The 27,955-nt window shown below is 46.4% G+C and overlaps 1 protein-coding gene across 3 annotated transcripts in view; it reads right to left on the bottom strand.

Annotated features, from left to right (window-relative positions):
- Positions 1 to 18,647: 18,647 nt before the first annotated feature.
- Positions 18,648 to 27,955, bottom strand: part of SLC2A9 (solute carrier family 2 member 9) — a 217,918-nt gene continuing 208,610 nt past the window's right edge. For all 3 annotated transcript variants that reach the window (XM_044945640.1, XM_044945639.1, XM_025289706.2), the window contains one exon: positions 18,648 to 20,794. In XM_044945640.1, the coding sequence (XP_044801575.1) occupies positions 20,561 to 20,794 (234 nt within the window). In that variant the 3' untranslated portion in view covers positions 18,648 to 20,560. The remainder of the gene's footprint in view (positions 20,795 to 27,955) is intronic.

The following is a 27,955-nucleotide window of genomic DNA, read 5'->3' as shown; positions in this document are numbered from 1 at the left end:
TCCAGGCAAGAATACTGGAGTGGGTTGCCATTGTCTCCTCCAGGGGATCTTCTCGACCCAGGGATCAAACCCAGGTCTCCTGCGTTGTAGGCAGAGTCTTTACCATCTGGCGAACCCTGACTATTACAGCCTCTCACTTGCTGTTAAGTGGACCTGAGGCCTTGGAAACCAAGCAATTTCAGTGACTAATTCTGGAAGTCTGAGGGGTAAGGTTGGTGGCCATCAATGCAGCAGTTGGCAATAGGGTTTACCATTAAATTGTCTGAGAATCTAGGCAGCAGAATCTATTTTTGAGGGTCTAGTGAGGGCCCTGAGCTTTGTTCTCATGTGGCAAAAACTCTGGCACTGGACTGGGGCAAGGGGCCCATGAGAAAGAGATGTCTAACAAGCATAGTCTGGGAAGGGTTGCAATTGCATAGCTAAGGTCCAGGCTGATCTCTAAATAGGTTAATTTATTCATTCCTGGACTGACTCATTACAAGAGGCAGTATGGCAGGGTTTATGACACTTAGGCTCAGGAGTTAGGTTGCTAGTTTAGAATCCCAGCTGTTGCACCTACTGGCTATATGGCCTTGGGGATAACTTATGCCTCAGTTTCCCAACCTATTGAAAGGGGATGCTGTAAGGATTAGAAGGGATACTTTGTATAAAGCACTTAGAACAATCCCTGGCACAACAATGTACTGAGTTAGCTTTATATAGTGCAATGTGTGTGCTCAGTCATGTTTGACTCTTTGTGACCTCATGCACTGCAGCCTGCGGGGCTCCTCTGGCCATGGGATTTTGCCAGCAAGAACACTGGAGTGGGTTGCCATTTCCTCTTCCAGGGGATCTTCCTGTCCCAGGGATGGAACCCATGTCTGTTGCATTGGGAGGCAGATTCTTTACCACTGTGTCACCTGGGAAGCCCCATATAAGGGAATAGTCAGGCTCTATTGTGATAATGCTGCTTAATGAACAATCCCAAACATCTCAGTGCTAACAACAAACATTTACCTTTCATGTTCATAGGTAAGGTATGGCTCTGCAGGACTCTATGGTTCAGATGGTCCCAGGGCTAGGCTGTGAGTTGGGTTCATGTCTGCTTCATTTGGCTCTTCCTAGGGGGTCCAGGAAAGGAGCCCCAGCTCTCTGAGGCATGTCTCACTTAATGCCTCTCCTGGATGGAGGCATCTCTAAGTTTGTTTACATTCCATTGGCCAAAGTAGGTCGCATAGCCAGGCTTGCCATTGGTGGGGCGGTCATGAAGGGAGGGGAAGCAAATGTTTTCTGAACAATAAATATATAATAACACAACCTTCCACAGCATTATCAAGTGTTTCTTGAGTGCTTAATAGCTACCAGGAAATGTTCTGAGCACAGGGATCCAGAGGTGAATCAGACAGTGACTCAGCCCTCAAGGGTACTGGGGGCACCCCCCCAGGAGAACTTCAACCCTCCCAGGGTCCAGCAAGAATGACTTTAATTCTCACAAGCTCCATACTTCAGGTATCACATCTCCATTTTACATATGAGGAAACCGAGACTCAGAGAGGTTAAGTCACTTTCTTTTGGTCCCACAGCCAGGAAATGACTGAGCCTGGACCCAAAGTCTGGCCTGATTGTCCCAAGGCTCCAGTCATTGTGCTGGACTCAAGTGTCAAGTCAAGGTCAGGAGGGCCACGATGAGAACTGATGAAGACTCCCAATCCTGGCAGGAGGCTGGTCCTTGGTCTCCATAAACACGAGCTCTGGCAGAGACATCTGCAAGCCTAGATCTTCGCAGCTGGACTAGTGGCTTCAACCGTCTGAAGGGCAGACAAACAACTGCCAACCGGTGCGCTGTCCAGAAGATGCTTTCTGCGTGGCCCTGCAATGCAAAGTCCCCAAGCCCAAGCCCAATGTGCCTTCCTGGTGTTCCTGGTTGCCTAGAGTTTTCACCTCCTTTGTCCCCAGTGCTGGGCGCCTTCCCTATTTAAGTATTATCCTAGGTGATCGCTGCTTACAGAAAGCCCATATTCTTCATTTTCATTGATAGAGTTCCCAGAGCTCTAGCCAGTGCCTGGCACTGAGCAGGGGCTGAATGAGAGTGTGTGGAGGGCTTCCCTGGGGGCTTAGTGTAAAGAATCTGCTTGCCGATGCAGGAGACACGGGTTCCATCCCTGATCTAGGAAGATCCCATGTGCTGTAGAGCAGCTAAGCCCATGTGCCACAATTATGAGCCTGTGCTCCAAAGCCTGGGGGCTGCAGCTACTGAAGCCCCTGCGCCCTAGAGCCTGCGCTCTGCAACGAGAGAAGCCACTGCAGTGAGAAGCCCGAGCACTGTAACCAGAGGGTAGCCCCTACTTTCCGCAACTAGAGAAAAGCTGGAGCAGCAATGAAGACCCAGTGCAGCCAAAAATAAAATAAATAAATATAAAATTATTAAAAAAAAAAAGAGTGTAGAGTGAGTGAACGAATGGCTGGATCACTGGAGGCCACTGAGTCCCCTGGAAGGACAGCAGGTAAGATTTCTTTTTGTTATGTCCTCTTGCAAATTTCTGGAGGCATTATAACCAGAATGGGTCTGGAGCATGGCAACACCAGAGACCCCCAGGGACACAGGCACAGAAGTGAAGAATTGACTCTCCCTTGGGTATCTCAATAAAATTGGGATGGGATGCCTTTGTCTTTTATCTTCTGAGAAGTAACCTCGATGTCCATGGTGCTCCATAAGCTGACATTAACCCTTAACCCAAATACTCCCCTGATGAAAAGCAGATAGTCCAGACAAATCAGCAATGGTATCTCCTCTATCAGTCTAGAGCATTTGCGTGATCACAGACCTGCACCCCCACGTCCACTCCAATCAGAACCTGCCAGAGAAGCCTGATTTTCTTTGTGGGTTATTTATAACCAAATCACAGTGGGAATCATTATGGAAAGAGAGCTGCTTTCCTTGCCTCCCCCAAGGCTGTCAATCTCTCCATTTCAGGTAAGGCTTCTGGGCTGCAGTGATAAGACTTAATGAATTGGCTTGTGAATTGGAGAGTGCTAAGGGCAAAGGAGTCTTATCTTTAAGAGACAAAGAACCCCAGAGATAAATAGAGGTTTTCTGGTCTAGCTATCCCATGCCACAGATGGAAAAACTGGAGGATCAAAGAAGTTAAATTAGTTGTTGAAGACAAAGAGTTAGGAAATGGGTGGGTACTTGGAAATATGAATCTTCAGTTCTAATTCAGGTTTAATCATTCATAATATGCATGATTTAGTGCTGGCTACTCAGTGTTTCTGAGTTTACTGGCAGCTGGGGAGAGGAATATCTATTCTGTGATGATTAGAGATGAATGTCTAAGTAGGTGGCTTATGGGAGTTGCTCCAGTGATGCTGAAGGAAAAGAGTTAGTACTGGAATTACTGTTCTCTTCCCATCACTGCACATGGCTTCCACCAGCTTCATGCTGCAGAACAACAGATTTCTGTGTTCCCTGCCTTCACAATGTGACTCATTTTGATTTTTCATGGAAACAGAATAAGCAGGATCTATGAGAGTTCTTGGGGTTTCCCAGGGTGGCTTTAGTGGTAAAGAACTCACCTGCCAATGCAGGAGAGACAGAAGAGATCTGGGTTCTATCCCTGGTCAGGAAGATTCCCTGGAGGAGGGAATGGCTACTCACCCCAGTATTTTTGCCTGGAGAGTCCCATGGACAGAGGAGCCTGGTGGGCTATGGTCTATAGGGTCACAAAGAGTCAGACACGGCTCAGCGCCTTAGCATGCAGCACATGGAAGTTCTTATGCCTCTAGATGGACAGTAAATACCAGCAGGAGGGCTCAGCATGGGACTGAAGGAAAGCTAGACTTGCTCCATGATCTTCAGGAACCCGGTCCCTTGGTGTGTTCTCAGTGTTTGGTGAACTGCTCTGCAAAGGAGCATTTTAGGACTCCCTCCCACAGGGGTCTCTCTCTCCTCAGCTCCTCTAAATAGCAGCTCTGGTGAACTCTCAAAAGATAGCCATCCACAAGCCAAGGAGAGAGGGCCCAAGAAGAAACCGACCCAGCTGACACCTTGATCTTGGACCTCCAGCCTCCAGAACTGAGATGACAAGCTTCTGCTGTTTAAGCTGCCCAGTCCGCCGTGTTTTGTCGTCACCCATCTAGAAAACTAATAGGGTCGGCTGCACTCCCTGTAGCTGGAGAAGGAGTGAGGCTCATTCTCATGGTGCTACATTAACAACAGCAACAACTTTCCCCTACCTTCATTTATAAAGAACACAGCTCCTCCTCTGGATGCAGACACAAACACCCACACGGGAGGAGCTAACAACATCAGTGACAGAACTGGGGGGCAGCGGGACCTTGCTGAACGCCAGTCAGTGTGCCTGTATTGGGTGCCACTGGGAATTCTTCCTCAGACGTGAGCCAGTCAGAGGCTTGGAAGTCACTTGCCAATCGGGGTCTGCCTTCTTTTGCTGCCTTTGCAGACCTTTCTTCTGCCATGTGCGTTGGACGCATGGCTCCATCACCCCTATTGCTCCAGCTGATAGCCAGCAACCTCCTGGCACATGAAAGAGGCCATCCTTTATCCACCTTTCTCGGTTGATCCACCATCTGGCCACAGATGCAAGAGCAAACCCAGTCAAGATCAACTCAGAAGGCCCTCCCACTGACCCAGACACTCGTGAACTAAACACATTTCTGGCAAGATTTCCTACAGCTGTGGCTATAGCTAATTGAGAGTAACTATAACCTAATAAAAAAAAACAAACCAGTTGAGGGTGTGGTCCACCATGGGTTCAACGCCCCCCCACCAGAGACACTGTAGGAAGCTGTGTAGACTGAAGGTCAACATTATAACTCGAGGGACAAGAAGTGAGGTATTTACTCAGCAGTTTTCATTCCTGAATGTAAAGAGCTGTTTCCATGGGCATTAACTCTCCTGAACTTCCCAGCTATGGGACTGAGCCAGCTTCCATAGCTTCAGAGAAAGCCTTGAGTTGAAGAATTGGGAGATCAGACAGCCCTTGCAATGCGAAGCCTTCTGGGTGCTCGGGAACTGTCCATCTTCACACTTCACAGAAGTCAGAGGTGGGCCCAGAAGATGTGGGGTGAGTGCTAATGGCATCTACCATAGATGGGGCGTCTCAGGGATGGATGGGAAGGAGGGAAGGAGGGGAAGGAGGGAACCAGGGAAGGAGGGAGACTGCCTTCAGAGAAGGGGTTTGAGAGTGCTCTGTAAACTGACGAATATATGAATTGCAATGGTTATTCTTAATATGTGGGGGAATACCTTTGACTGTAAACATTTCAAGCAAAGCGGGAGTAGACACAGGCCCCCAGGAGCCTGGTGGGGGAATCTGTGCTGGGGCTGCAGACCTGGAGAATTCTTCTCCATTCCATGCAAACGGCTCACTGGAGGAGGCTGCCTGCTTTGCTAAGTGTGGCCGTGTTCCTGCTTCTGTAACGATAGGGATTATGAGCACGAAATAAGTGCTTGTTAGCCAAGCTTCGGAGAAGGCAATGGCACCCCACTCCAGTACTCTGACTGGAAAATCCCACGGACGGAAAAGCCTGGTAGGCTGCAGTCCATGGGGTCGCTAAGAGACAGACACGACTGAGAGACTTCATTTTCACTTTTCACTTTCATGCACTGGAGAAGGAAATGGCAACCCACTCCAGTGTTCTTGCCTGGAGAATCCCAGGGATGGGGGAGCCTGGTGGGCTGCCGTCTATGGGGTTGCACAGAGTCAGACACGACTGAAGCGACTTAGCAGCAGCAGCAGCAGCAGCAGCAGCAGCCAAGCTTCTTTACTCAGGGACTAAGTCTGTTCAATGGCCATTCCAGTGGAGGAAGAGGAACATGTGTGTATGTTTGACTAGAGTTGGGGGATTCACAGATGAACGGTTTGGGGAGAAATGTTTCCTACACGTGCTTTTTTTTTTTAAAAGCCAGAATTTGAAAAGAAATGAATTTCAAGGAAATGGCAATCCATGGATATTGATAGAGAGTGAAAAATGAAATGCTGGGCATGGGCATTTCACTTCCCCAGGCAACACTTCCCCGATGTGTTCAGGAGACAGTCAGCACCATGGGAGAGATGGGCTCTGCACGCACGTGGAGGATGGGACAGAATATTCTCTTTAGCAATTCATCTCCCCCAGAGGATGGGCAGGAAGTCAGGCTCCCTAATCTTGCCTCCCTCAGAGCTCCTAAAGGAAGTTGATCACATGAATATTTTGGGGGCAGATCTCAAATAACTTCTCCAGGAATATCTGTTGGTACCAGACTTTGTGAACATGTGATTAACCCACTTCCTTCACAGGTAGGTGGTCCCAGGGGAAATGAGACTTGCTCAGTGTGTATCATGGGAGGAGGTCTGGCCAGGGAATCAGAAGAGCTGGCACCTGGCTTGGCACTACCTTGCTGTTTGATCTGAACAAACTACCTATCTTCTGTAGGTTTCAATATGTCCAACTCTTTCTGTTTTTCTCATCTGTAAGGTAGGGTTACTAATAGCTGGGTTGTTTGAAGATTGAATATAAATTCATGGAAAAATGCTTCGAGTAGCCTGGCATATACTATGACCTGTAGGCTGTTAATGTGATGATGACATGATAATGATGATGAGCTGGGCTTTTATGATTTTACTACATCACCTAGTGATATTGTCATTTATTGATTGTGTCTCTACCATGAACTACACTAAGTTCTTTCTACACATTTTGTTGTTCAGTCACTAAGTCATGATCAACTCTTTTTGACCCCATGAACTGCAGCACACCAGGATTCCCTGTCCTTCACTGTCTCCCAGAGTCTGCTTAAACTCGTGTCCATTGAGTCAGTAATGCCAGCCAACCATCTCATTCTCTGCTGCCCGCTTCTCCTCCTGCCCCCAATCTGTCCCATCATCAGGGCCTTTTCCAATGAGTCAGCTCTTCACATCAAGTGGCCAAGTATGGGAGCTTCAGTATCAGTCCTTCCAGTGAATATTCAAGGTCAATTTCCTTTAGGATTGACATTACATTACATTACATTATTACATTACATTACACATTACATTATTAGTTTTAATTTTCAAACAACAATTAAAATAGGCAATATCCTTCCTATTTTACAGATGAGAAAACTAAAATTCAAAAAATTTTTGCTACTTTCCCAAGACCCCAAAGCCAGTAAACAGCAAAGTCAGGATTCAATCCCCACCTGAAATCTCATTACCACTAAGAGTAATTCACTGTCCATCAAGAAAGACCAGGGGAAATCTTTGACTTCCTGCTTTACAGAGACACTTTCCATCTCTCTCTTAACCCTTATTCTGATCAAATATTCTTAGTAGCACTTATTATTATTTGATATTAAGTTATATGTCTATGATCTGTCTGGCTCATGGAAGGTAAATTCTGGGAGGACAGTGTTCTTTAACTGTGGTGTCCTTGGCACTGAGAACTCAGCTGACACATAGTAGACTCTCAATAAATATTTGTTGGATCAATGAATGAATGGTACAACACCTCCTGTGTGCTAGTGAATGTATTAGAGCCTCTGGATACAATAGTCACCAATGTAGATTGCTTCTGTATTGGGATAAAGCTTGGAGGAAGTTATAATGTAGTAGGTCTAGCTTCACAGTGATCTGGGAAAATGGGCTTTCTCACCCCTACATGGTCCTTCTCTTAAAAGCTTGGGAAATGGCACTCTGCTCAGGGCGGATGAGAGGCGCTGAAGAGGATGCACTTGACTTAAAGTAGCTTTTGGGGAGATGCTGGTACTGTCCAGAGAAGCACCTGATGGGCTTTTAGGACTCTTAAAGACTGGAAGAGACCAGATCCACCGATTTTTTTTTTCTGAGCTGTGTTCTCAGTCCATGCTTTGACTTGCCTGGAGTGGGCAGGTGTTTATGTGCAGTTTGGGCTTCAGTGCTGGGGTCTGAGTACAGAAAGATTGACCCTGTTTCACAAAATAACCCCATCTCCAAGTTGCATCCATCCTCTTGGTGTGTGGACAGAGGAGAACTGTCATGACTCTTGAATAGAGGAGGTGGCTCCTTCATGAGGGACAGTTCGGGTGAGGTCCTCTCCTTCTTGCCTGTGTACCTCTCTGGCCTCAGTCACCCGTCATCTCCTCCTCTGGCTCGGGGCTGCTACCATATGCAAGTGCTGCGTCCCCGGAACACACCAGGCTGTTTCATGTTCCCATGTTTCCACTGATTCTATTTCTTCAAGAATGCTCTTTCTCCCTTCTGTGTTATGCATTCCTACACTCCTTCAAGGTCGAACTGAAGTGTCTTCTACTCCAGGAAGCCATCCCTACTTGCCATCACCTTCCCTGCTAAGAGCGGGTCAGCTGGCTCTCCTTAGAATCCATAGCCCTTTTTGACATTTGCCACAGACTTCTTCCCACTGAACTGAGCTCTTCAAAAGCAGGCACCATTCATTCTGCTCCCTCATTCACTGCTCACTCCCAGTGTGCAGCATTTTTGCATGATGGATACTTATCAATCGAATGATTGATTGTTCAAAGACTCTATAAACTCAAATGATCTCAGGAATCATATTGACTTTGCTGGGGTATAAGGGCCAGGGTGCCCCAAATCAGCCTTAGTCTTGATGAAGGATTTGGCTAGAATCCAAGATCAGTCACCCAAATCCTTGGCCAGTGCCAGCAGCCAGGGCCATTTCTCCAACATCTGCAGAAACGCTGGTCACCTATGTGCTTCTTATTACTCTCTAGGCTCTGGGCTGAAATCATAACAGAGCATCCTTACCTTTCGAGCAAGTTTGAATGCTGTGAGCCTCTGTGAGCCCCTGCATTAGTCTGCTCCAGGCTTTGTTCAGGTCTTCAGTCTCACCACACCCTGCCATCTGGCAGCTGGGTCAACTCAAAGGCAGGATGGAACCAGGGATCAAGTTCACTCTTTCCAAGGAGGTGCCCTGACTCCATGGCTCTGTCTTTGACCGGGTGGAAGCTGCCTGCCACAGTGTCTGGGCTGGACTTTCAGGCTTGTGTTCACTCCTTTGTAGTGGCTGTGCACAGCTTCCCTTTATCGCAGGCCAGACTTTTCTCAGACAGCTTATTTCCATTTTGATGAGGTTCTGGGCACCCTGGGCCAGCATCGGTCCATCCTGGTGTCCTTGGCAGTTGGCATATTACACACCTATCTTTCACGAGCCTTTGATCACATTGAAACTTTATTTTTATTTATTTATTTATTTATTTTTACATTGAAATTTTAAAGCACAGGTTTGGGGCTTCTGCTGATGCTCTGCCTGTATCAGACACAGTAGGGGCTGGTCAGCCTTTGGGGTGGTGAGTGGTACCCTGCTGAGGGACTGGATGTGGTCAGTCTCAGGTGTGTTGGGGGGGGTCATGGTAGTACTCTGGGGAATGGAGCTGAATAATGCTTTTACCCCTAAGCCAGATGATGAGTTGGTTGTTGCAAGGACTGTGGTTTTCCACATGAGGAAACTGGCTCAATGGGGCTAAAGAACCTGGTAGAAACAGCTTCCTTGGGGGGGCCAGCCAAGGACAGGTGGCCCTTGAGATGAGACTTGGCGGATAGGTAGGAGTTTTCCAGGGTAAAAAAGATGGAAAGGCATTCAAGGGAGAGGGAACAGCAACTGCAAAATCTTAGACTGGTAAAGGAATGAAGCTCAGGCAGGGATGGCAAATGGGACCAGAGAAGAGGATTTAAGGAGGTACGTGGAGAGGGTGGGGAGATCCAGATTGCAGCGTGAAGGGCCCTGTGGGTGGTGCAAAGGGGCTGTAATAGGGAGTCGCGGAATTTTAAAAAGGACATAACATGACACATCTGTGCTTTAGAATGATCCGTCTGTTGCTCTAGGGACAGTGGTTTGAGGGACAGCACTTCTGGAGCTATTGTAATGATGCAGATGGGTGATGATGAAGCTCTGGATGGCAGGACAGGGGGAGGGTGGAGAGGAAAGGGAAACACACCTTTAGCATCATCAAGGCTTGGATGCTGACTGTGTGTGGGGGGAGAGGAAGGCAGAGGCTGGGGGCCCTCAGGCAGGTGAGGGATGCCACTGTTCCCTGAGTCAGGGCGACAGAAGGAGCAAGAGGTGTGACACAGAAGGGGGTGGACACTCTGATTTGCAGCACCCCCGACAGCGTCCAGAGGGTGCTGTCCAGCTGTTACCGGAACCAGGTCTGCTGCTGGGAAGGGGGTTCTGGCAGGAGGTGGTATCTGGCAGTCTTCAGCTGGACAGGTTGTTGAAACCAGAAGTGAGAGATACTGCCCAGGGTTGGCATTTAAATGTGAGATGGGATGAAGGCTGAAGGTGGTTCCTCAGTAATAGAAAGAGCGTGACTCAGCAAGGAAAGCTGAGCAGGAATGCTCAGGGAAGAGGGCGGCCCGGGTGACCCCTTGTCGAAGGATTCAGTGTGCTACAGGTCACTAACCTGTAGCACTTCTCCCCAGGCAGGTCAGGAGAAGTGTTCTGGAGGAGATCCCTGAACTTGAGCCTTGAAAAGTAACTGCAGCTAGTGAGGAAGGAGGGATTTGGGGAGGACAAAGAAGTTAAGGACACACTGAGAGGTAACATGTGACACCAATCGGTGACATTCTGGGCAAAACCCAGAAGCAGGCTAATGAAGGATCAATTCCTTGGCTCTGGGTATCTTTCCAATACAGCCACCTGACCAGGTCATTCTTGTGCTTCAAAAAACGTTCAAAGTCCCCAGAGGCTCTGTCCGGTTTCCCTCCGAGGGTTCCGGCGATGGTTATAGCTGTTTCATCCCTCCTGGCTAACTATGTTTGGAAAAGAGTGGGTTAGACAGAGTTAACTGGGTTTCCGTACTTCCAGACCTCTCAGAACTTTCAGTGCACTTTGTGACCGTCCTCGAAAGGGGATTGTAGAAGGGATTTCCCAAACCCCAGTGACCACAGAACCCCTCTTTCCTGGGGGCCCTGGAGTCTGGAATTTCACGAAGCACTCTTTTGGAACTGTTTGCCTTCAGCACAGAGTCCTTATTCCTCAAAATGGCATGCAAGGTCCTGTTTACTTCTTTTTTTAAAAAAATTAATCTATTTTTGGCCGTGCTGGGTCTTCGTTGCTGCACGTGGGCTTTCTCTAGTTGCAGAGGGTGGGGCTACTCTCCACTGTGGTCACAGGCTTCTCACTGAGGTGGTTCCCCTGTTGCAGAACACAGGCTCTAGGTTCATGGGCTTCACTAAGAGCAGCACACAGGCTCAGCAGTCGTGGTGCATGGGCTTAGATACTTTGCAGCATGTGGGATCTTTCCGGACCAGGGATTGAAACTGTGTCTTCTGCATTAGCAGGTGGATTCTTAACCATTGGACCACCAGGGAAGTCTCTTGCTTGCTTCTTGAGTCTAGAGTTTCACTACATCTTCCGGCCCTCCTAGAACCCCCTGTGCTCTGGCCACACCAGCCACTAGTGTGTTCCCCATGTGCTATATCAGCATGTGTTGTTGGATCTCTGAGCAGTAGCTTTTTCCCTTTTGTGGGCAAGGCCCTTTCTCTTACCTGGGGCTCCCTTCAGTGACAGCCCACCTCCTCCAGGAAGTCTTCTCTGATTCTCTCAGTTGGGTTAGGTGCCTTGCCTTAATTCTGTAATGCACCTGGCTTGCCTCCCTCCATAGCAGCACTTTCTGTGGTGCTGAAATCGTGCACCTGCTGCCTTTCTCATCGGACTTTGCTCTCTTTGATGGCATGGTTGGGCTGGATTCATTGCTTTATTCCTGGGGTTGGCCATATACTGAGAGCCTCTAATCATGGTTTTGAGCTCATGGAAAGATGGAGAGAGGCAGAGACAGAGATTGTATAAAATGTCTTCAGGGCCAATATTCTTTGGCCCGCTGTTACCAATCTACCAGCCTTTCCTTACATTCTAGAGACCTGTCCAGTGGAAAAGACACTTTCTCATAATTCTCACACTTCCTGAGATGATAAGTGTAGTTTCATACTTGATTATAATTTAAAAGGAAATTTTGGCATGCTGCTGCCAGTGCTTCGCATACACAGATGAAGACTGTCCACACACGGGGTGAAGCCTCATAAACCCAGTCTCTGAGAAAGGCTGGTCCTCCCTTTTACATCCCATTTGCAAGGTGAGCAGCACTGTGAGTCCTGGAAGGAACATTGTCTTCTGGCTTAGGAATCTTTCCCCTCTGTCTTATTTGGTCTTGCGCTCAGAGCTGTCCTGCATAACCCCGGGGGGCGCCATTCATGAAAAGGAAGGGGCAACAGGATGGCCCTGGCTTGGACCCTCCCTGGAAGGCATCAGTTCCTTCTTGTTTCAGACACTGGGCTTTCACTGCAGCCCTGGAAGTGGGAAACATTTGCATTTTGGTCAACTGGCCTTCCTTGGGAGGCCTGTGATGCAACTGAGTAGAAAGAGGTAGGATCAACATGCCTCGTTTTGGAGATGATTATAATTTGCCCTAATTTGGAAAAATCCATTTTCATTGAAAAAGATCCTGATGCTGGGAGAGATTGAAGGCAACAGGAGATGAGGGCGACAGAGGATGAGATGGTTAGATAGCATCACTGACTCAATGGATGTGAGTTTGAGCAAGCTCTGGGAGATGGTCACAGACAGGGAAGCCTGGTGTGCTGCAGTCCCTGGGGTTGCAAGGAGTTGGAACATGACTTAGTGACTGAAAACAACAATAAGTTTATCTTGTGACAAGATGTGGCATGGTAAAATCAACATTGGGCTAGGATTTAGAGTATTTAGGCTCAAATATAAACTTTATCACTCATTATCTAGGAAATCTTGGGCAGGTCCCCAGACTTCAGATTAATTTTTTTTTTTTTTTTTACCATATACAAATGGTACAAGGTGGTGGGGCAGGGTGAATGGGTCAGAAGTCCTTGGGGGTCATGTCCCCAGTCCGGCCTCAGACTCAGATGCTGAGGTCCCTGGGGGCACTGGTGTTGGGCTCAGAGGCTGTGGAGCGTCTGGTTAGTGGGGGTTGGAGGGATGGGTTTGGTGGGGGTAGTCAGATGACTTCTCCATGCTAGTATAAATCACTCTGCTGACTACCACGGGGGAGATAGTTCAGGGAGGGTCTCTTGGGCATTTTGTGGTAGAGAGAAGAGAGCAGAGTGGTTAAGGCAGAAGAGGAAACACAGGGAAAGGCTGGAGAGAGGCAGCAGTGTGGGACCAATCCCAAACAATCCCGTCTGGCCTGCATGGCTCACCATATCCTGCCCTCTCCCAACCTCTTTTGGGATCAGTTATTCAACCTTGGGGAACCCCAGTGGCTAAATGATTAGACAAATACCTGCCCTGGCAGAGTTGACATGAGGGTTAGAGAAGAATTCATCTTAGTCTTTCAGCATGGCTCAATAAATTATAGATATTCTATTAGTATTAATTGCTTTAACCACTCCTGACCTATACAATTCTACCCTATCCACCCTCCAAAGCCCTTTATCCATGTGATGAGTTGCTAAACCACTTCTCCCCCTTCTAGATTTGTGCATGATGGTACTTTAGAGGGAATTGGGTCCGGTTGACCTATTCTACAGGTGGGCATTTCAGATCCATGAGTAACAGTTTGATGTTATTCTTTTTTAAATTTATTTTATTTTAAAAATTATTTTATTTTTTAAAATTTATTTAATTGAAGGCTTATTACTTTACAATATTATAGTGGTTTTGTCACACATTGACATGAACCAGCCATGGGTTTACATGTGTTTCCCATCCTGAACCCCCCTCCCACCTCCCTCCCATCCCATCCCTCTGGGTCATCCCAGTGCACCAGCCCTGAGCACCCTGCCTCATGCATCAAACCTGGACTGGCAATCTCTTTCACATATGATAATATACATGTTTCAATGCTAGTCTCTCAAATCACCCCACCCTTGCCTTTTCCCACAGAGTTCAAAAGACTGTTCTGTACATCTGTGTCCCTTTTGCTGTCTCACATGTAAGGTTATCATTACCATTTTTCTAAATTCCATATATGTGTGTTAGTATACTGATGCTATTCTTATGTTATCATTCTCTGGCCACTGATTGAAAGTCACATCCCAAACACTTCCCGGCATGGCTTCACGTTCCAAGAGTTTGCACTACACTTATCACCATTGGATTTGTTTTTGTGGCATATATCTCCTTCCACTTGAATGTCAGTTTCATTATAGTTCGAAATTGTTTTCTGTACCCTCATTATCCCCAGCACCTGGGACACTGCAGGACAGAGTAAGTGCCCTGTATATTAAAAGTGGTGAGGCACTATCTTATAGGTAATGGTGGCCAGTTTCGTGACCTTGGGCAAGTTGCTAAGGTCTGAGTCTTAGCTTCTTCTGGGCTAAAGTCAGGACAATAATACCTGGAGATCCAGATTGACTTCAGGCATCTCCAAGGAGGCCTCAAGGAGATGCCTTGAAGGGTAAGGTTTTTGAAGACTCACCATGGTCTGACTTTCAGCCTTAAAGATGAAATCTTCTTATACCTGAGATTTAGTTGGACCAGGAATGACTCATTCCTACTATTCTCACAAGAGACTGATATATAAGCCAGGAATGGTGATTTACTAATTTGTGCTATGAAAAACAGAATTACTGAGAAAAATCAGAGTTCAGATTGGTTTCAGCATTTTGCTGGAAGCCAAATTATAATGTGAAGCCTGTCAGGGCATTATGGAATGAGAAAAGGGGGTGCAAGTCAATTGGTCTAAATATTTGTCATTTCTGGCATCTGGCTTTGAGAATTATGTATTCACTTCCAAAATCAGGAGGACTGGACAGGCTGGGTCTATAAGTCAGGGCATATTTATCTTTGAGGAGACTGATGGTCTCTGCCCTGTGATGATTCAAGTTTCGTTTTCAGGCTTTCACAGCTGATCATCATCACCTTATGAGAGACAGAGCTTGCCTTGGACTCTGCGAGTTTTAGTTTTACCTTTTAAACTTTTCCATCTTCTGGTTTGCTGGGGTCTCCCTCCTCAATTCTAGGTGGCTCTGAGAAAGTTGTCAGTTAGATTGCACTACCCCCTGCCTGCTACTTCTGAGTTGAGCATCTGAGTGACTCATCATCCGTGGCCACAGTGGTTGACTGGGGACATGAATGTGAGCTGAGTAGCTGAGTAGCGCAATCAAAATCTTTTTGTTTGCTATCTGGACACTGGGGAACGGTAGACTATTTGCAAAGCTGGCCACGGTAACCCCTCCCATCCCCTGTGCCCCTTTGCAATGTGACTCTAGCCACCTCCCATGAAGAGGTGGAGTCTAGTTCCCCTCCCCTTGAGTTTGGGCTGGTCCCATGAGTTGCTTTGATCAGTCAAAGAGATGCTTTTTGAGTTCTGAACCTCAGTCTCTAGAGGCTTTGCAGATTCTGTTCTCACTCTTGGAATCCTGTTGCCTTGTGAGCAAGCCAGGCTGCAGCTGCTTTGAGATTAAAACACTTGATGCAGAAAGAGATGATGGAGAGAGAAGCCCAGACATCCCAGCTATTCTAGCTATCTCAGTTGAGGCCCCTGACAAATGAATCAGGCCATCTGAGACCAACCAGCCTCCTGCTGACACCCTCTGACTACAAATGCCTGGTCAGCTCCAGAAGGTGCCACATGGATTCAAAGAACTACCCAGCTGATCCTCACCTGACCTGCTGACCCACACAACTGTGAGCAGAAAAATGGCTGTTCCTTTAGGTCACCAATTTTTGTGGTGTTTTGTTCCATAGCCCTAGAAATATGATTTTTTTCCTCCCATTGGCAACCAAGCTGAGAAGGTGCAAGGCTGGGGTACAGGAGGCTGCTATACTGAGAAACTCAGAAGCAGAGACCAGCAGAGTGGAGAGATGACAGGGTTGAAACCATAAATGGTATTATTTGAGTCCCTGAATCCAGGCAAGACTTAAGTTGGCTGCCTTACTAGCTTCCCTGTTGAGCAAAAGAAAAGCTTCGTGCTTTAGTTTTTAAGTTAGTATGAGCTAGGATTGTCACCTGCAAATTAAGCAGTCCTAACTGATACACATTCATTGGCTGGGTGTGTTGTTTGCTTGCTGTTGTTGTTTTAGTCGCTAAGTCACGTCTGACTCTTTGTGACCCCATGGACTGTAGCCCGCCAGGCTCTTCTGTCCGTGGGATTCTCCAGGCAAGGATACTGGAGTGGGTTGCCATTTCCTCCTTCAGGGGATCTTTACGACCCAGGGATCAAACTGTACCTCCTGCATTGGCAGGTGGATTTTTTACCTCTGAGCCACCAGGGCTTCCAGGTTTCAGCCAAAGTTTACTGTCCTAATGACTTCTGGTATCTTTTAAGTATGTCAAAGTTCCTTGATTAAACAAAACCTCATTCACAATCTGTTCATTCACCAGATCTCTGTTTATTTCTCATTATGGCGCAAGGGACTGTGGTTACTGCTAGGGATTTAGCAGGTAACCAGGTGGTGCTAGTGGAAAAGAACTTGCCTGCCAATGCAAGGAGACGAGAGTGACGTGGGTTCAGTCCCTGGGTCGGGAAGATCCCCTTGATTAAGAAGTGGCAACCCACTCCAGTATTCTTGCCTGGAGAATCCCATGGACAGAGGAGACTGGCGGGCTACAGTCCATAGGGTCGCAAAGAGTTGGACACAACTGAAGTGAAGCATTCTTCTTCATGACATATTGGGTGTCCCCCGTGTCCACTTCAGGCTGTTTAGCTAGAACTGGGTTAAATCACAAGAAGGTAAAGAAATGGGCATTATAAGCACATGCATAACCTACCCCACAGTTTTGTTGTGAGAACCAAAGGGGATAATATGTGTGAAAACATCTACCATCATTCCAGCATAAAAATATTTATTTTTATTTTTGCTCATGGGATGAAACCACAAGCCCATTTCTGAAGGATCTGATCCTATCACTGAAAATACTTTCATGTAGCTGTTCTTTTTTACTTCTAAATCTTACTCGGAATGCAACATTCTCAGTTTGGCAAACAGTGGGGTAGTGAATAGCGGAGATGTGTCTGCTCTAAATTCAAGAGGCATACAGTCCTGGAATTCCTGCAGGTCTGGGCTTCCAACACACTTCTGAAATACGGCCTCTGTCTTTTCACCACCCACACTTCCTGCTGAGAACCCAAGTTTTTTTTTTCTTCTTTCCTTTGCCTTTATTACTTCCAAGCTCCAGTTCTTGGCTGAGACAAACTGCGGTCCCCAAATGCTGTGATTTAATGAGAGGATATTTACTTGACTTACTGTACAAATTTGCCAGGGGAAGTCATTCTGATAAAGATAATTACATCCACATCTTCATGTAAATTACAGCAAATGTTTGAAACTCTGAGCAGCTGCTGAGTCCTGTCACTCAACATGACCTCCCTCCTTTGGGGCACACAACCAGCTAATGAAAGTCCAGTGGAAGAAAAATGAGAAGTCTGATAATAGCCATCTGATCGACCCAAGTTCCCCCATTTATTCAGCTGAGAAGTAGTATCAGAATAGATTGTTTCCTGCATAGACCGAAGTCTAACAGCCATAGATGGAAGCTGTTGGGGAGGGCTTGGTCCCAGGCATATTTAGGAGGTGGAGTTGGTGCCACAGTCATGATTTTTCAGTCTAGACCAAAACTAGTGACCAGCCTCATCTCCTGCTCTTATGCTCACATCCCGCTTGTTTGGTCACACCAATAGTTTGCTTTTCTCTGAATATGTCATTTACTAGTTTACTCTCATGCCATTGGCCCTTTTGTTTCAAAAATCTTCTTCCCATCTTCTCAGTCTGATGAAAGCCTAATCTTCATCTGACATGCAGCTCACATGCTTTCATTCAAAAGAATCTGTCTTAATCACCCTAAGCTACAGTCATTCTGTCCTCAGGGCTCCCATCACATCTTCTTCACAACTATGTCATGGCATTTATTCATTCAGTCAATATGTAATGAGCAGTTACCAAGAAGATGGGATCCTGAGGTGAATCAGTTATTTTCTTGTAGGCTTCCAGAGTCTAGTAGGGGAGATATTCAAGTTAAAAAAAAAGACCACCACAATTCTAATGCAGTGATTCATCATGAGAAACACCGGGCTGGATGAATCACAAGCTGGAATCGAGATTGCCAGGAGAAATATCAATAACCTCAGATATGCAGATGACACCACCCTTATGGCAGAAAGTGAAGACCTAAAGAGCCTCTTGAGGAAAGTGAAAGAGGAGAGTGAAAAAGCTGCCTTAAAGCTCAACATTCAGAAAACTAAGATCATGGTATTAGGTCCCATCACTTCATGGGAAATAGATGGGGAAACAGTGGCTGACTTTATTTTTGGGGGGCTCCAAAATCACTGCAAATGGTGAGTGCAGCCATGAAACTAAAAGACAATCACTCCTTGGAAGGAAAGTTATGATCAACCTAGACAGCATATTAAAAAGAAGAGACATTACTTTGCCAACAAAGGTCCATCTAGTCAAGGCTCTGGTTTTTTCCAGTGGTCATGCATGGATGTGAGTTGGACTATAAAGAAAGCTGAGCACAGAAGAATTGATGCTTTTGAACTGTGGTGTTGGAGAACACTTTTGAGATTCCCTTGGACTGCAAGGAGATCCACCCAGTCCATCCTAAAAGAGATCAGTCCTGAGCATTCATTGGAAGGACTGATGTTGAAGCTGAAACTCAAATACTTTGGCCACCTGATGTGAAGAATTGACTCATGTGAAAAGACCCTGATGCTGGGAAAGATTGAAGGTGGGAGGAGAAGGGGACAATAGAGGATTAGATGATTGGATGGTATCACTGACTCAATGGACATGAGTTTGAGTAAACTCCAGGAGTTGGTGATGGATAGGGAGGCCTGGTGTGCTGCAGTCCATGGGGTCACAAAGAGTTGGACACGACTGAATGACTGTACTAAACTGAATCCTCAAGGAAGCTAGATTGGGCTTCCACAAATGATGATATTAGCACATTATAAGGGGAAGCCCTGGAGTGCAGGTGCTTATTAAGCTTCTGCTTGTGTCACATTTTCTGATATCTCAGTGCATGGCCAAATCCAGACTCAGTACAGTGGGGAATTATATAAGAGCATGCATACTGGGAGGCCTGATTCACTGGGTTGATAATTCCACAAGCCACCACAGACAAGTAGATGTCAGATGGTCACAGTGGAAGGGATGAGGGATACATATTAAAGTCATTGTTCTGGAGACAAGGGGCTGGGGCCAAATTCCTGAGGTCCCTAGTACAGTGACAGGGATATTAAACTTGGCTGGGTTTGGAGCTGGAAGAACTCCAAGGGTTTGGATTAAATTAAATGAATCCAGTAATATGTACTTCATAGGTTATCTCCAGCATTGTAATCAACAATGTGAAAGTATTTTGCAAGATTATAAAGAGGAAAAATTAGATCGTTAGGCAGAAATCCCAGATCAGCACCATAGACAGCTCCCAGACTACCTCAAAGCTGCAGTAACTACATAACATGAATATGAATCCATGCTCCCTTAACACGGAGGCACCCGTGCCCTGGAGAAACAGATTGCTGACTGTCTAAATTATTGAGCTTGCTTCATATATTCTCATTTGCCTTGGGCTCTTTCCTGTCATGACCCAGATGAATTGAATTTGGGTTTAGACATGAGGAAGAGAAACCCCAGATAAGAGTAGCTTAAGCAAGAGAGAAATTTTGACTCTCACATGCAAAGCTTATTGCTAGACAGTTCAGGGCTGTTACAGCAACTCTGTTCCATGAAGTCTAGACTCGGGACTCTTACTGCTCACTGCTGTGTATCCTTAGGGTGTGACCTTCAACGTCGTGATCTAGGTGGGTGGTCAGTGCTCCCGTAACTACATCTACACTGTTTCATTTGCTCCTTTCTCCAATAAAAGAAACTCTTCTGGTGCACACTATGGACCAGAAATAGACTAAAGGGTGTTACATGCGTGAAAGTATAAGTCAGTAATCTTGAAATCCTGAGATGAGAATCATTCTTAACATTGTCCTTTTCAATTGAATGGAGTTCCATTTGTGGTCCTGCTTCTTTCAGCTTCTGGAAGTTACTTCTCACATCTGCCTCTCCAGGTCTTCTATATTGATCCCCTTTATGCTCACTGTGAGCACATTTAATACTCAGAAAAGATGTTTTGGGAGCCTCCGCAAGATGGTCTGGGAGAGATAGGACCTGGAGAGTGGTGGGTTGGGAGCAGCTTCTCCTGAGTCTGAGATCCACAAAGTAGAGTCAAAGATTGGAAAAGGGCATTGATTAGGAGGCATGAAAACCTTCATCCGGGATCAGAGCCAAGGGTCCCTGATAGCTTCAGGATCCAGGCTGAGGGCAGCTCAAGGCTACTATTGTTAGAGCTGGGGCTGGAAGCCCTTTGAGTCCTCTGTCAGATCAGATCGCTGACCTTTGAGAAAGCATTCAAATGCTGCGTCCCCAATTTCATTTTGAAACCATGGGCTAAGTCATGAAGAAGGCAGGGCATGGATCTCTATAGAAGAATACTGGGTCCACTGAAAGGGTGATTCCAACTGCCAGAAGACTTTGGGGGATTCAGCCGTGAAGAAATCCCAAATGGGTTGCAATGTTAGATTAGCAAAGGCTTATTTTTAAATATTTCATCAGGCTAAACTTGCAGGGGACTGTCTGGTTTTAAAATGGTGAGCCTGTCCATTCAGACAACACTGTTCTTGACTCAGTTCTCCAGTGCAGAGGAGGAGTCTGGTTCAAGCTGTATGTTCATCTTATCATCAGTTACTGCTGAGTCAGTTTTCCCCTCTGGTGGGTATGCCTTGTTCCTTTTGGTGAATGCCTGGCTGATTTCTGCATGGGTTCTGTTTTTGGTCTCAGGCAGGACAAAATACAAATAGAGAGCACCTGAGAAGCAGATTGCAGCAAAAACCAGGAAACAGTAGGTGTCCAGACTTTGCTGTGGAAAGGCAGAGACAAAAATGCATCAGAAAGACAATCACTAGACTGGCTGCAAAACCATCTCTGAGCTGATTTTTTAAAAAATAGTTTCCCATCCCTGGATCAACATTTCTGGATTAAACACAGCATGTGTGAGGCTGCCTCTACAGGCCAAGGTGCCTTACAAATGTCTACCTGAGACATTCTCACATGAGGCACAGATGAATCAGCTTCAAACCCTGGCAAAGATGAGGAAGTGGAAGTTTTTTATTTATTTTGAAAACAAGGCATATAAAAATGAGTCATCATGGGGACTTCCCCAGGTAAGTCCAGTGCCTAAGACTCTGAGCTCCCAATGCAGGGAGCCCAGGTTCCATCCACGGTCAGGGAACTAGATCTCAGCTGCTGCAACTAAGGATTCCATATCTGGCAACAAAGATCAAAGATCCTGCATGCTGCAACTAAGACCTGGCATAGCCAAATAAATAAATAAATATTAAAAAAATTAATCATCATGAAAGCAAAATGTGATGCTTGCTGAATGTTATCCTATGTTCATATTTACCATTAGCCACATTCCGCCTTCCAACCCCCCACTACTATACACGTGAGAAAAGTGTGATGTCAAAAGGGAAGTGAAATTCCCCAGTTGATAAGAAAATTACAGAGCGCAGGCTAGGTCAAGATAACACCATTTTTTCTAATATGCAAAAGATGTAATTCACTGATTGCTATCCTGATACAGCTTCACACAAATAAGAGAGACTAGAAAAAAGAGAAATGTTGAATGTAATCACCCAACAGTACTTTCTATATCCTGATTATAGCCCTTAATGCTTGGACTGGAATGACCCTGGCTACTACGCTAGACCTTGAACTTCATGACTTGGTCACCTCTAGGGCTTCTGTGTCTCTCCAGTGCATGGCTCATAGTAGTTGATCAATAAATGTTTGTTAAATAAAAGACTTTATAGGTTCCAGTTGTCAGGGCAAAGGCATTTTCATTCTACAAATGTCTGTTGATTCAAAGATAACACTGTCTTTGATACTTCACAGTCAGCAATATCATGATTTCAGTCAATTACATGCTACTCTTTGATTCGACAAACACTTGATTTTGACACATGACATAGTGCTGAAGGGCTTGATCTCTGGATCACCTCCTAGACCCAGCATTTACTGACTCTGAGGCTCTTGGTGCCTCAGTTTCCACAGCTGTAAAATAAGGATAACAATGGGAGTTGAAGGCTGTTGTAAGGATTAAATGAGACATTCTCTGTAGAAGTCATACAGCAGTTCTGGATGGCATAAACATTCCACACCTCAGAGGGCTTGTCTAGAAGGGTGTGTGCTTTCCACTTGTCCACAGAGATTCCAGGAAGCAGAATAGAGAAGAGAAAGCATGGGCTTTGCAGTCAGCTGGGTGGGATTCAAATCCTGACTCCATCATTTACACAAGATGTCAACACTGAAGATGTGCCATTTAAGATAGAACTTCAAAGCACTGATAGAAGTTTCCTCATTTATGACACAGTCTATACCACATGCTGCTTTGAAGATGAAATGAGATATATCCACCTTGCCTTTCAACATCTCCACTTGTATGCTGAATGGCCATCTTGACTTACTGGGTCTCAGTAGAGCCCCTAAACCTGTTCCTGCTCTGGTCTTCCTCATCTCAGTTGATGGCACCTCCATCCTTCCATCTGCTTAGACCAACTAAACACTTTTTCTCTCTCACACCTACATTTGATGCATCAGGAAATCATGTCATCTCTACCCTGATGTATATTCTGAATATGAGCACTTGTTACCACTTATACTGCTACCATTTTGGTTCAAGTTATCATCATCTCTGGGCTTCCCTGGTGGCTCAGTGGTAAAGAATTTGTCTGCAATGCAGGAGATGCAGGTTCAATCCCTAGGTCTGGAAGATGGCCTGGACGAGGGCATGGCAACCCACTCTAGTATTCTTGCCTGGAAAATCCCATGGACAGAGGACCCGGGCGGGCTATAATCCATGGATTCACAAAGAGTCAGACACGACTGAAGTGACTGAGCATGCACACACATCATCGTCTCTGGGTTGGATTGTTAGTATAACTTCTCAATGGATTTCTCTACTTCTCTGGTGTCCCCACTTAATATTATCCTCAAGAGAGAAGCCACAGTGGTTCTGTGAAGCAAAAGACAGAGTGTGGGGACTTCCCTGGTGGTCCAGTGGTTAGGAATCTGCCTTGCAGTGCAGTGGATGTGGTTTCCAGCCCTGGACGGGGAACTAAGATCCCACATGCTGCAGAGCAACTAAACCCATGCACTGCAACTACTGAACAACAACTAGAAAGTGTGTGCACCACGGCAGAAAGATCCCATGTGCTGCAACTAAGGACCCGATGAAGCCAAATAAAGAAAGAAATAAATATTTAAAAAAGACAGAGCGTGCCACTCCTCTGCTCCAGACACATCATGACATCCCAAGTCATGTGAGCAAAGCCCAAGTCCTTCCCGTGGCCTCTAAGCCCGGCCACCACTCAGCCCCCTGACTTCTCTGACCTCCCTCTCTCACGCTGTTTCTCTGCTCCCGCTACACTGCCTTCCTGACACTCCTCTGGTATCCTGCCTCAGGACCTTTGCACCTGCTCTTCCCTTTCCCTGGAATAATCTTCACATGTCTGCACATCTCACTTCTCTTCATCTCAGCTTTCTTTCTGAGAAGTTCTTCCAGCTTCTGCTTCTAAAGAGCTTCCCCAGCTCTCCACTTACCCTTCTTCACTGCTTACCAATCACTCTCCACTCCCCAGGAGGATCCTTCATTAACCCTCTCCCCCACCAGGAGGTGAGCTGCTGGAGGACAGGCGTTGTTATTTTTCTTGTGTTTTCAGAACCTGGGAGACCACTTGACACGTATTAGGTGCTCCAGAAGTGTTCACGGGGTGTATAGACACACTGAGGCTCAGAGCGGCTGCCTGCCTACCCGGCCACATGTGGGGATGCCTGGGACCTCTCAGAGCTGTCACTGGCTTGGCTTCCTTTCTCACAAGACTCAAAGGGTGGAGCCAGGATTTTTCTCACCATGCCACAGAATTGAGCCAAGAAACTTCTGGTACTGCGGGCACCTTGGGAAGGAACACTGCCCACCTTGTGACTCTCGGAAGCCAAGTTGATGGGAAGGCCAGGTGAGCGGGCCCACTTCCAGGGCGCAGGCTCTGCCCCACTGACCCTCAGAGGAAAAGTCTGGCCGGGTCACCCCTATGGGGGGCGGAACTTGCGGCAGACACGCGTGCCCCACAGAATCCCCCAATCCTAGAGCTGGCTCTGCAGACACCTGCTCCTGAATGAGAAGCATTATTAGGAGGGTGTTGGGAGGTGGCTGGAGACCGGAGAGGAGAGAAGAGAATGGGATAGATAGGCATCTCCTCTGCCGGGTTGGTGGAGTTGGAGCTTTTCCACGGATGCGCACTTCCCACCTCGGGAAAACAGATGGGTCCCTCTTTACAGATGGGGAAATCAAGGCAGAGGGAGGTCATCCTGCCTGTCCAGGGTGACATGGACAGCACAGCTCTGCAGGTGGCGGGGTGAGAATGGGGCTGGAGAGGTGGAAGAGGCCAGCCCGATCTGACAGTGTGTATGTGTGTGTGTGTTCGTGCACACACACACACACACACACACACACACACAAGCTCAGTCATGTCTGGTTCTTTGTGACCCTATGGAGTGAAGCCAGCCAGGCTCCTCTGTCCATGGAATTTTCCAGGCTAGAATATTGGAGTGGGTTGCTATTTCCTTCTTCAGGGGATCTTCTGGACCCACAGATAGAACCTGCATCTCCTGCATTGGCAGGTGAATTCTTGACTACTGAGCTACCCTGGGAAGCCTGATTTAACACCAGGACTGTTGATTTAACACTGATCTAATGTTCCCACCCACCCTATGGCACGTGTGTTGTTTTTCTGATAAGAAAACTGGGAGGGATGCAGTTATGGGTGCAGTGTTCTGGAGAAGGCAATGGCACCCTACTCCAGTCCTCTTGCCTGGAAAATCCCATGGACGGAGGAGCCTGTCCATCTGTCTCCCCAGCCAGTGTTATTCACACTGTGCTCACAGTCTAGAAAGTAAAGATGGGGTAGAAGACGAGGAGAGACCTGGCTAATGAGTCAGTGAGAAACTGTACAGCACAGGGAACTCTACTCAGTGCTCTGTGGTGACCTAAATGGGAAGGGAATCTGCAAAAGAGGGAATATATGTACATGTACAGCTGATTCGCTCTGCCGTACAGTAGAAGCTAACACAATGTTGTAGTGCAACTATACTTCAATAAAAATTAAATAAAGAAAACAAAGCAGTCCTCAAAAACAACAACAACAAAAAATAAGCATGAGAAAGTCAATGAGAAAAAGAAGGCTTGGGCCACAGAAGCCCAGAGGTTCCTTCAGGAAGTCAGGGCCAGCACTGGAGAGGGCGGGAGGAGACCTGGATGGATAGCGAGCAGAATGCCTGGGAGCTGGAAGTTCACCCCGGTCCTGGCAGCTGAAGGACCTTCGTCGGCATCTGCCCTAAATAATTTCCTGCCAGCAGTCATGTGGCGACCTGGCATTATTGCAAGCTGCGATTGCATTTAATCTGGGAAGAGAAATGCACTTATTAAGCACCTCCTGGGTGTCAGCAATATTACAGACATTATCTCATCTGATCCCTGTAGCTCACACTGTGATAGAGCCATTTATCTTTCCTTCTTTTTTTTTTTTTTTACAAGAGATGAAACTGAGGATTAGAGAGCTTCTGAAACATGTCCAAGGCCTCGTAGGGGTCCATGAGAGTCAGGACTCACACTGAAGTGGGCCCACTTGGGAGCTCAGACTCTCTCCATTACCTCTGAGGACTCCCTTGCTGGTGTGTGTGTGTGTGTGTGTGTGTGTTTTGGGGAGGGGAGTGGATAATATGTTACTGGGATCCTTTGGTGTTTATGAACAGCAGTTGTAAAACCAATCTTCCTAACCTTCTCTTAGGTGAGAAAGCGAGGATCAGAAAGGGCAAGTGATTTGCCTGTAGTTCCTCAGCCGGTGTCTGGATTTGAATTCAGTTTAACCTGATCTGGCACTTCCCAGGTGGCTCAGATGGTAAAGAATCCACCTGCCAATGCAGGAGATGCAGGTTGGATCACTAAGTTCAGAAGATCCTCTGGAGAAGGAAATGGCAACCCACTGCAGTATTCTTGCCTGGAAAACTCCATGGACAGAGGAGCCTGGCAGGCTACAGTCCATGGGGTCACAAAAAGTCGGACACGACTGAGTGACTGACATTTTTCCCTTTGATTTGATCTGGAAGCCACTGTCTTGCTTCCATTCCTGCCTCCCTTGGGCAAATTGATTCATTGCAGCAGGTCTGGCAAAGTACTGTCAGAAAATGTATGCGTCACTTTCCCCGTCTCCTCTCTTACTTTACAACAACTCAGAAATTCACCTTCTGCCCAGCTGCTCCTGAGAAGTTACTCAACCCCTCCTAAGTATGGATGGTGTGGGAGGGTCTGTCCAGTGTCCTCTGAACTCGGAGATTTTAGGCAGGACATCTGTAGTGAGAAGGACCCTGCCTAAGAAGCCACAGACCTCACTCAATTCTAGATCAGACTCCAGCAAATACTCAGCTCATTATTGATGCTGGGGAGTGCCACAATCCATCTGGGCTTTATTTCCCCCATCAGTAAAACGGACATAATCATATTGGAGATTTTCTATGAAACACTTTCACATTCACAAACCTTGGTTCATAAATTAAAAAAAAAATCTGACTACTCTAAAATCAAGGACATTTGTTCATAAAAAGCTACCATATAGAGATGTTTCTTTGGGACACTATTCCTCCTTCTTGGTCTCCTGGCTTCCACATAAAATCACTATTCCTTGACCCAACAAAACAAACAAACAAACAAACAATCAAACAAAGGTACCATACAAAGAGTACAAGAGCCACAAATGGGGAAGTATTGTGATACGTAATGAACAAAGAATTTGTACCCTGAATTAAAAAAAACAAAAAACTCTTTTTGAGTCAATAAGAAAATGATGACCTTAATAGAAAAAAGGGCAGAATTTATGGATGAGCATTTCACAGGAGAGGAAATACAAATGGCAAATGCACTTGTGAAAAGGTGCTCATTGTTCTTAGTAATTCAGAATAATATGAATTAAAATCATAATTTTATACCATTTCACACTATCAGACTGGCAAGAAAGTGAAGTCTGACCATGACACTACCAAGTGTTGCTGAGCAACATGAATTTTCATACCCATGGGAACACAGTTGAGACTGTAAAGAGCCACAGCTTCCTTGGAGCACCGCTGGGCATGAGCAAGTCAAGGCGAGCTGTGTGCATCCTACGACCCCACAATGACACTCGAGTGGATCTGTCCTAGTGAAACAGAGCGGGACCTTGTGGTCCTTCCCCCCATGTCCTCTGCTGGCCTTTTGTCTGTGGAAAACTTTAGTCAAAGAATAAGTTTAATCAGAGAAATGAGAACATGAAGAAACAAAGGGAAATGGTCAAAGGAGACCAAATAATAATTTACTTATTAAGCATAGTCAAGGACCTTTAGAGCCTCAAGGGCTATAGAAAATACTCTAAGCCATATCCTGTGAGCTGTCTTATAGACACTGAAACCCTCACAAGGTGGAGAAATTAACTACATGATGATCAGACTATAACTGTGACATAAGCTGCAGCTATTCTGAGAATTGGCCTCAAGGAAATGGAAACCAGCTGACCCTGGAACTGAACGTTAACTCTACCTAAAACAATCAAGATGACCGTCAGAGCTGACTGTACTGTTTCTTCATGTAGCCTACAAAGGCTCTTATCCCCTACTTGTCATGGGGGGAGTTGGTCTTTGGAAAGATGGCTGCCCTCCCCCTCAAGTTGCTGGCATCTAAAATTCAGCAAACTTTCCTTTCTACCAACCTGGCCTGTTCATTGGCTTTTGAGCAGTGATCAACCAGACCGCCCCTCTCCATGTCCCACCCTTTCAGTAAGACTAGAGGTGCACTCTTTGACTTTCTATTAATTAAAAGTTCAGTTCTTCCATTCCACTAGCCATGTGCAGGTCTGCAGGAGTCACATGGCTGGTGTCTCCTGCACTGCATAGCGGATGTCAGCATTCCCATCAGCATGAAACTCTTGTGCGTTGT

Source organism: Bubalus bubalis, chromosome 7, assembly GCF_019923935.1.
Source record: "Bubalus bubalis isolate 160015118507 breed Murrah chromosome 7, NDDB_SH_1, whole genome shotgun sequence".
In the NCBI taxonomy this organism is placed as follows: domain Eukaryota; kingdom Metazoa; phylum Chordata; class Mammalia; order Artiodactyla; family Bovidae; genus Bubalus; species Bubalus bubalis.
This window is presented reverse-complemented; position numbering and strand designations above follow the sequence as displayed.